Genomic DNA, 10112 nt, shown 5'->3' with positions numbered 1-10112 from the left:
TAGCTCTAATAGTTTTTTTGTATGTTTCCTTGATGATTTTCTATATATAAAATCACTTCATCTGTGAATAGAAATAATCTTATTTCTGTTACAATTTGGATGATTTTGATCTCTTTTATCTTTTTTTTTGGGGTGGGGGCGGTGCCTAATTTCTCTGATTAAAATTCCACTGCAATGTTGAATAGAAGTAGTAAAAGTGAGCATTCTTGTTAGGAAGATTTTTAACTACAAATTCTACTCACTTAATAGATATATGGGTTCTGATAGTTTGTGCCTTTCAAGTAAAATATATTATAGACTTAAATGTAAAATATAAAACTAGGTTTGCACACTGGCAGTATCATAGCCAATGAGGTTTAAATGGGGCACAATTATTGCTAATTGAAAACAAACAAACCAAAAACCCCATAAAACTATAACACTTCTAGAAGATAACATTAGGCAAAATTTTGGGGTTAGGCAAAGATTTCTTAGATATGATACCAAGGCATAATCCATAAAAGAACAAATTGATAAATTATAATTCATCAAAATTTTAAACTTCTTCAAAACACACTGTTAAGAAACTAAACAGACAGACAGAGCGAAAACATTTGCAAATTATATGTCTGATGAGGGACTTTAGTTAGAAAATATAAAGAACTACCAAAACTCAATAATGAGAAAACAAGCAAACCAATGAAACAAAACTAGGTAAAAGGTTTAAACAGATACTTTACGAGTCAAGATATATTATACTAATATCATATTAACTTCCCTTAATAAAGTATCAATACTGCTTCATTAATTATCACAAATATACTGTACTAATGTAAAGTGTTAATGGAGGAAACTGGGCACAGGATGTATGGAGCTCCCTGTACTACCTTTCTGTAAATCGAAAGCTCTTCTAAAAAATAGACCAAAAAATTTAAATGATAAAAATTTAGGTTAAACTTACTCCTGGTACTCAGCACTGTAAAAAGGGATGAACACATGGAACAACATAGGTGAATCTTAAAAGAATTATGCTGAGTAAAAGAAGCCAGACAAAAAAGAGTGACTATTGTATGATTCTATTATATAAAACTCAAGACTATACATAGGTACATCAGCAGTTGCCCGGCAATTGCAGGGAGACAGGGAGGTCAGGAAGAGAGGAATTACAAAGGGCTCGAAAGTTTTCAGGGTAGTGAATATGGTCATTGCCTTTATTGTGTTGAGGACTTCTAGGTAGTCACATAGGTAAACTTGAAATATGTGCCACTTATTGCATGTCAATTATACCTAAATAAGTGTACTTAAAAAATATGATGCCTACAATGAACTGAAACACATCAAATATGTATAAATACAGGAGTTCATTATGATACCAAAAAGAAAACAACCCACAAACAAATAGCTCATTATTCGCTATTGGAAATTGCCAGCACACCACTTCTCTGCAAAGTGATAAATTAAGAGAAACAATTAAGCATTCATATTATCTGTCCTCTGTGAACGCTATCTCTAGGTAACCAAACTGATAATGAGTGAAAGTTCTTTAAGAATTTCCACCTAATGCAGAAATATTAAAAGAGAATCAGCACGATTTTCAGTTCCAAATAAAGTGATTCTTTCGGATAAAGATAACAAGGCTGCTGAGAGCAGAGGTAAGACGCTTACCTGGAACTGAAGGGTAAATACTATCAAGGGACTAGGCCACACCACCTAAACCTGCTGATCAATCTTCATGTCACTAAGAGGCAGCCAGATGTGATGTGAAATTTCTTAATGCCATGTATGAAACATTCTTGCAAAAATATTCACCTGGAATCTGATCAAACCCTAGACCAGGGTTTCTGAACTTGGGCATTACCGACATTTTGGGCTGGATAATTTTCTTTTAACGAGGGGCTGTCCTGTGCATTGCAAGATGTTAAGCAGCATTCCTGGCCACTACCCACTAGATGTTAGTAGTGCTCCTGCAAATTGTGACAATACAAAAAGGTCTCTAAATATCACCAAATGATCCCTGCCCCTGGTCTCAACCCCAGTTTAAAACCACGGCCCTAACCAGTGTAACTCCAATAAACCCAATAAAAAAGGAAAAAACCCACTATGCTAGACCTGACTACCAACTTACAGGAAATAATAGATTCCAGCCCTGGCCAGGTAGCCCAGTTGGTAAGAGCGTTGTCCCGATACACCAAGGCTGCAGGTTCTCCAATCAGGGCACACAGAACAAGCACCCAATGAATTCACAGATAAGTTGAACAACAAATTAATACTTTTTCTTGGTCTCTGTCTCTCATATCAATCAACAACAACAACAACAACAACAACAAAAAAGGCAGCACAGAACTGTGATCCCTGAAAGAAAAGAAACAAACGAATAAACCTTATGATTCTCCAGGTTTTCTGCCTGAAGAAGTGTATAAACTGCTGAGTAAGAAAGGGCAACCCTAACAGAGCCCAATGGTCTCAAGATTGAAAGAAAAAGGAGTTTGTGGAGGTTTAAATGCCTAGGATTTTTAGGACAGAGTACTGGGGAGGAGGGAGTTAGGCAGAGCAAGAATTCCAGAAATAGACATAGAAGTTGCCCATGAATCTTAGGCCAAATAACAACTGCATGTGATGATATGATTTGATAATCCTAAAGATTTCACACACACACACACACACACACACACACACACACCTTATTAGAACCAACAAATGATTTCAATAAAGTAGCAGGACACAAAGTCAACATACGAATTGCACTTGCATTTCTTTACACTATAATGAACAATTTGGAAAGGAAATTTAAAAAACTTCTAAGTACAATAGCACCAAAAAGAATAAAATACTTAGTAATTAACCAAGGAGATGAAAGACTTGTACATGAAAACTACAAAACATTGCTGAAAGAAATTAAGGAAGACCTACGTAAATGAAAAGACATTTAGCCCTGGCTGGTGTAGCTCAGTGGATTGAGTGCTGGCCTGCGAACCAAGGGAAGCTGGTCTGATTCCCAGTCAGGGCACATGCCTGGGTTGCGGGCCAGGTCCCCAGTAGGGGGCGCTCAAGAGGCAACCAAACATTGATATTTCTCTGCCTCTCTTTCTCCCTCCCTCCCCTCTCTCTAAAAATAAATAAAATAAAATCTAAAAAAAAAAAAGACATTTAGTGTTAATGAACTGGAAGACTTCATATGATTATTGTTAATCATATTCATATTGTTAAAATGTAAATACTGTCCAAAACAATCTATAGCTTTAATGCAATCCCTATAAAATTCTCAATGGCACATTTGGCAGAAAATTTAAAAACATTCAAAAATTCATATGAAATCACAAGACAAACAGACAAAACAATCTTCAAAAAGAAGAACAAAGCTGGAGGACTCATGCCTTCTGATTTAAAAATCTACAGCAATCAAGATGGTGTGTGGTGCTAGCACAAAGACAGTCACATAGACCAATAGAATAAAGAGCCCTGAAAAGAAACCCTTGCATTTATGAGCAAATGATTTTTTGACAAGGGTTCTAAGATCATGCAATGGGGGAAGGAAAGCCTTCAACAAACGATATGGGGAAAGCTGGATACCCACATGGAAAAGAACCAAGGTGAACCTGTGCTTTATACCACATAGAAAAATGAACTCAAAATGGATCCGGGACCTAAATGTTAGACCTAAAACTGTAAAACTCTTACATGAAAATGTAGGACAGTAAAGTAGCAGGATAAAAAAATTAATATTCAGGCCCTGGCTGGTGTGGCTCAGTGGACTGAGTGCCAGCCTGCAAACCAAAGGGTCACCGGTTCGATTCCCAGTCGGGGCACATGCCTGGGTTGCAGTAGGGGGTGCTTGAGAGGCAACCCCACATTAACGTTTCTCTCCCTCTGATTCTCCCTCCCTTCTCCTCTCTAATAATGATAAATAAATAAATGTCATTTAAAAATTAACATTCAGAAATTGGTTGCATTTTTTCTAAAAATTTCATGTGAGAATATATTTATTGATCAGAGAAAGAGACAGAGATCGATCGATCAGGGATAAAACCTGAGACCTAGGTATGTGTCCTGCTCAGGGATCGAGCCCACAGCCTTTTGGTGTATGGGATGATGCTCGCTCTTTCCTGTTTATGCTGCTAATAATATTCTCATCATTAGAGTGACACCAACATTGAGGTATTTACTGAGCAAAACCGAACCTCCCCTCCACCCCAACTCCACCTCTACTCCCCACCCACTGCAGGACCCGCCACCCACAGTTTGGGCATATCTTTCCTTTCTCTATTCCAGTTGTTTGTTGACCTTCATGTCTCAAGTCAGAAAGAGAAAATCCCGAAGCACAGCTCCCATGGTGCTTCACTGTGTGTCCCAGGACCCGGGTTTTAACGCGATAGCACCTTGCACCCGGGCTGTGACCGGCCATTTGGCCATCTGTTGGTTTGGTAGCCGGTAACGGCCGATGGCCAGGGCTGGGCTTTACTATGTATGTTGCGCTGGTGCTCGGCACAGCGCTTGCGAGGAGGAGGCAGTAGGACACTGTTTACTGAGGGCGGCTGGGTGGAGGAGCGCAGGCTGCCTGGATAAATCGTCGGCCTTTCTGAGGCCGGTGCATATCTACGGGGCATTTAAGGGGCCCAGCTTGTAAGCTGTGATCCAGTCAGGCCATTCACACTCTGGCGGCCTGAACTGAAGCCTCCGCAAATGAAGAGAAGTGCACAGGCAATGCACTGAAGCAAAGGGGCCTGGCCTTGCAGGAAAGATGCAACGGGGCCATAGCGTCACCTTTCCGGGCCTCATTTTCCTTCTGTTAACAGAGGAGGAAAAACTCATAATAATGGAATTCATAATATCTGCCCAGTTTACGTGGAGAAACTTTGCAGAATAGATCAGGAGCAAGGTCTGCGCGGCAACCACCCTCTACGAGCGCCCGAAGCCCGGCTGCCCACCACGGTGGCCCTGTCGCTATGACCACTTTGTCCAGCCCGCGTCGCCTTTGGATCCGGCCGGAGCCATGCGGTGTCCTGCTGTCTTGGAAGCGACCGGGGTGGCAGGGAGCAAAGGCTGCCCCGGCCTCCGGGCCCCTCAGGCTGCGCCGCCCTCCTCTGGCCGCCGGGAGGCGACCTCCGGCCGTCCTGCGGGCCCCCTCCCTCGGCCGGTGACATCACCGCATTCCTGTCCCGGCTCCTCCCGCCCGCACCCTGGTGACAGGCGAGCCAGTCCGGTAGCGGAGAGGAAGTGCGGTCCCGCTGCACCGAGCCGGTCCCTGCCGAGGTCGGCTCCGTAGGCTCTCGGGTGACAGCGTCGCGGCCGCCGGGCGCAGCGCCGGGCACGCGCCGCGCAGAGCCGAGCGCCAGGCGGACGCCCCAGCAGAGACGCGAGGAAAATGGCTGATGACTTTGGCTTCTTCTCGTCGTCGGACAGTGGGGCCCCCGAGGCGGCGGAGGAAGACCCGGCGGCTGCTTTCCTGGCCCAGCAGGAGAGTGAGATCGCGGGCATAGAGAATGACGAGGGCTTCGGGGCACCTGCCCTCGCGCAGCCGGGACCCGCGAGCGGGGGTGAGTCAGCACGGTGGCCTGGGTGCTGGGGGGCCCGGGGCTGGCACCGGGTACAGGGCCGGCGCAGCCTGGGCCTCCAAGCCCTGTGGGAGGGTGCCAAGGGCCTGCTATCTACCCGCCAGGAGCAGGCCTCGGGCTTCTGTGTCTATGCGCCTGAGAAGGACCTGGGAAATGGGGAGGAATGTTGGATGTTCCCCTCGGAGTCCCCGCCGGATCCTGTGGATCTGGTACTCCCGGGACAAGAATTCATCATGACATTTCCTCCCCAGGCCAGCTCCCCCGCTGCCGGGCTCTGGAACCCACTGCAGCCCAGCCCTGGCAGTGTTGTCTGAGTGCCGCGAATCCAGCTGTGTGGGGCTCCCAGCTAAGCCCTGAAGGTGTGGGCACTAAGCAGACTCCTCTGCCCCTCAGGCTTAGCCTTCTCCCACAGCTGGGAAAGCAGGGGACACTGGGCACTCCAAACTCGCGGACTTCCCCTTGGCAGCACCTGCCAAAGTCATGCAGTTAGGGAGCTTGGCACTTGGCTCACATTTAATCATTTTATACACAGCATTAAACCCATTTCAGAGATGGCAAAATTGAGGCTCAGAAAGTGCAGAACTAAAACAACTAGCAAGTGGCAGAGCAACAGTCTAAACCTGTTTCTGTCCGACTCTAAGCCCTCTCTGCCTGACCACACTGTCTTCCACGTGCCTGGCTCAGAGTCAGACATACCAGGGCACACGGGCTTCTCTCTGATGGGGTCCGGCCCTCTGGCGTTTTCTGGAGGTGGTCCAGGGCTGTGGTGGCGGGCTGCAGACGCAGGGTTCAGGGCCTGGACCCTGTAACAGCGTGCTTATCAATATTCCTGCTGTGGTTCTGGCTTGAAAGGGGCAAAAGAACAGTTTCTGAAAATGTTTAGTAAAAAAGTAGGTATCACCTTCATGGGTGCATCCAAAACAGCCCTTGCTTCCTATTAATGTTGCCATTTTGGTGGGGGTTTATGGGCCTGTTGGAATAAGTGGTATCTTCCATATTTTTTTAATAAAATTTACAAGTAAGGCTCCTTATCGTCATGTTTATATTCATTTGACATTTACTGAGCGCCTGCTAGGTGCCTGGCCTGCTGGGGACACAGACAGGACTGAGACAGCCCGTGAGGCTCGAGGACTTTGAAGCATCTCTGTGGCCCCTTGCCCTGAGAAATGGAACGGGCTTTCTGTAACACAGAAGAAACTGGAGGCCCAGAGGGCTTGACTATCTTGCCCAGTCACACAGCTGTGAGCGACAGATCTGGCACTTGGTCCAGCCCCAGGCCTCCCTGGTCTGGGCTCTGTTCTCTCTCAAATGCTTCAGCAGTCACCCTGGAGGTGATGGGATGTCAGGGTGAGGAGGGGAGTGAGCCTTTTGCTACCGCCGCAGCCAGCCGTGGAAGTCTCCTGAAGCAGCAGCTCGGCCGGGACCCTCACACTTCCCAGGGAATCCCCAGCAAGTGCCTGTCCATGTTCACCCACCAGTATTCATTTGTCCACACCTCCTCCTTGAGACCATCAGCTTCCCCAGTCTGGCTGCACCTGAGGGACTCCCTGCTGAAAAGAGCCCAAGTCAGAGCCCCCTGAGGGAGAAGCAGGTAGAATCGGGTGCAGGGCAGCCAGAGGCCTTTGGGAGCTGAGCAGGGCCTGGCCTCTCCCAGGACAGTGGGGCGCCAGGGGCTCAGAGCCTGGGTAGGCGGTTCCCTCTCTGGCAGGGGTGGGGCATGGGTTGGCGGTGTGCCTGAGGTGGCAGGGAGAGAAGCAGGGACACGGCCCTCCGAGGGTCTCCTGGACTCACGCCCACCGAAGCTGCGAGGGCTCAGCTGCCTCCTGAGTGAGGCCTGGGGGTGGGGAGGTGTTGTGGGTTGGTGGCTCAGTGGGTGGCTGGGCGGGATGGAGTTCATCTGCCTTTCTAGGCCTAGATGGTGCTGAGCAAGTCATGTCCCCTGACTAGCGCTGAGTGCCAGGAGCAAAGATGGATGGGGAACATATGCTTTGGCCTGCTGGGAGCTGGGTGGGCGCTGGCTCCCGCCACCGCTGCCAGTCGGCACCTCTGAGCATCTCCTCCTAGATGATGCCCCTGTGCCCAGTGCCATAGCGTTGGGTCCCCAGTGTCCCTGGAGAAAGAGGTGTCAGATGTAGGCATTGGGTCCCCAGTGTCCCTGGAGAAAGAGGTGTCAGATGCAGGCCAGAGCCCGTGCCACATTGTCTCTCCTCGGGCTGGGTCTGTGGCCAGCCTGAGCAATGGACACTTTGTTTCCATTCATCACCTTGGTAGGGCCCAGAAGGTTTACTTTTTCACACTCAGATTGCTGAGCCTGACCCCGCCCAGCTCTGCCCCTGACCTGCCTAGTCAGTCCCTGGCAAGCCTGTATCCCCTAGTGGGCCTCAGTAAGCTCCCAGGAATGTTCTGGACCCTGTCTGGCCCCATCCCAAAGGAGGTCAGGGATCTGAGTGAAACAACACCCACAGGGACTGGTGTCTGCTGCGCTCCTGTTCTGCCGGCCTCTGACTGGGGACATGTGATTATAAATATGCAATAGACCAATCAGAAAGCACTATGGGAACAGAGCCTCGTAATTCTGTGTGTGGGTGTGTGTGGGTTCCCAAAGAGGCTGGAACTTCATGTCCAGAGGAACACTCACGGGACTGGGAGACTGGCGCTGAGACACTCCCTGAAGGCCAGGGTGGGCGCTGGGCCTGTGGGTGAGGGGCCTGAGCCCGGCACTGGGCAGAGCGGGGGAGGGTGGTGCAACTCCCACTCCAGAGAGGCCAAGTGCTCGGACCACCATCGCCCTGAATGGACGCTGGTATTGTAAGGCCCGGTGGAGGAGGGGCCCTGGGGGAAGATGCTGCGGCTCGGGCAGGAGGAGCCCTATCCGAATGCACAGGGCTGACATCTGACGTACTTGCTCCGAATCAATGGCTATTTGACTCTGCAGACAGAGTTGATTATAATTTATATCTACCGGGGATTATTCTGTGGATTATGTGTCCTTCCCTTCAGTCTCCAGGCCGAACGCAGCAGTTGCCGCTGCGCATAGCTCTGCCCGGCTGGTAAAGGAACACTTGCCCGCCTGTGGTCATGTCGTGCGGCCTCCCGTGACTTTCTGCTAGAAGGCACTGAAGTTTCTGAGAGGCCCCGGACAGGCCTTGCAGATAACAGCGGGCCCCCGAAGAACAATTCTGTTTCCATTTAGCCGGCACTTACTGTTCACCTGTTCTGTGCAGGAGACTTTGGGAGCTGAGTAGGATACAGAGCCTGATAAAGGAGTGCTTGACCCCTGGGAGGTCACAAGTATTTGCAAAGAGGGTGGGGGCACTGTAAAGTATTCTGGGATACCCCAGAGGTGAGACCTTCCATAAGTGCCTAGGGAAGCAGGAACAGGAGTGGAGGGCTTCTCAGAGGCGGGGGCTCATGAGCTGGGTCTTGGAGCATAACTGGATCGAAGAGCATTCTTTAGAGAGGGAAGCCGGAAGAAAGGCATGGGATACAGGGTGGTGCATTTGGGGGAGGAGGAAACCAGAACAGGGTTTGGGGGAGGGATTGGTGGGCAGTGAGGTCGGGGAAATGGATAGAGCCAGACTGGAAAGACCCGCAAGTGCTATGGTCTGAGGGCTGATCTGCTCATGTGGCAGATATTTACTGAGTCCCTGTTATGGGCCAGGCACTGGGTGCTGGGCCCCTATAGTGGACAAAACGAAGTCCCTGCCCTTATGAAGGGCTCATTCAAGTGGGGAGGACAGTGAGCACACACACAGAAAAACATATCAAGCTGAGGTGAGCGCTGTAGAGAAAATACTGCCGGGGGGGCAGGGTGCCTGAGGGACAAATGTGGGGTTGGGGGCGGTCAGGGACGGCCAATAACAGGGAGACCCAAGGCCGAAGGGAGCGAGGCAGTGAGGCCTTCCAGGCAGAGGGGACAGCGCCTGCTGAGCCCCAGAGACGGGGCAGGCCCGGTAGACCACTGTGGTCCACGGGAAGTGGATCTCTTTTTGGTTTGTTTTTATTATATTTTATTTTTATTTTTAGATTTCTTTTTTTTATTATTTTTTTATTTTTAGAGAGAAGGGAAGAGAGGGAGAAAGACAGGGAAAGAAACATTGATCAGTGTGGGGGCCTGGCTCACGATCCAGGCCCGCACCCTGACTGGGAATCAAACCTGTGACCTTTCAGTTCGCAGGCCGGCGCTTAACCCACTGAGCCTCACCAGCGAGGGCTGGTTTGTTTTTATTGTATTTTAAATCAGAGGCGTGACGTAGGTAAGCGTGTGCTTTACGGGCGCACGGCACGGGCGAGAGCTGGGGCTGGAGCGGGGCCGGGGGCCAGCCTGAGCCCTGGCGTTGGTCTGAAGGAGGGTTGGCACAGGGCGAAGCTGGAGTCAGGGAGGCCTGTGAGCAAACAAAAGCCAGTCATTCACTCTTTCTTTCTTCAACGTATTTTTTCATTTGTTTATTCAACACATAGTTTCTGACTCTTACTACTCACAGGTCCCCTGCGGGTCCCTGGGAAAGACAGTGGGGAGGAGAAAGGACCCAGGTGGGCCCCCGCAGCTGTTCGCCACTAGAGGGGCGAGAGCCGAGGCTC

General features: G+C 49.5%; 1 protein-coding gene across 3 annotated transcripts in view; it reads left to right on the top strand.

Moving 5' to 3' along the window:
- The first annotated feature begins 5150 nt into the window (after positions 1 to 5150).
- Positions 5151 to 10112, top strand: part of CLTB (clathrin light chain B) — a 28938-nt gene continuing 23976 nt past the window's right edge. For all 3 annotated transcript variants that reach the window (XM_054568525.1, XM_054568524.1, XM_054568523.1), the window contains exon 1: positions 5151 to 5513. In XM_054568525.1, coding sequence (XP_054424500.1) covers positions 5342 to 5513 — 172 coding nt within the window. In that variant the 5' untranslated portion in view covers positions 5151 to 5341. The remainder of the gene's footprint in view (positions 5514 to 10112) is intronic.

The sequence above is a fragment of the Pteronotus mesoamericanus genome, unplaced genomic scaffold (assembly GCF_021234165.1).
Source record: "Pteronotus mesoamericanus isolate MK-2021 breed Mesoamerican mustached bat unplaced genomic scaffold, CSHL_Meso_final contig_2, whole genome shotgun sequence".
Taxonomy (NCBI): Eukaryota; Metazoa; Chordata; class Mammalia; order Chiroptera; family Mormoopidae; genus Pteronotus; species Pteronotus mesoamericanus.
Note: the sequence above shows the minus strand (reverse complement) of the source record. Positions and strands in the feature narration are given on the sequence as shown.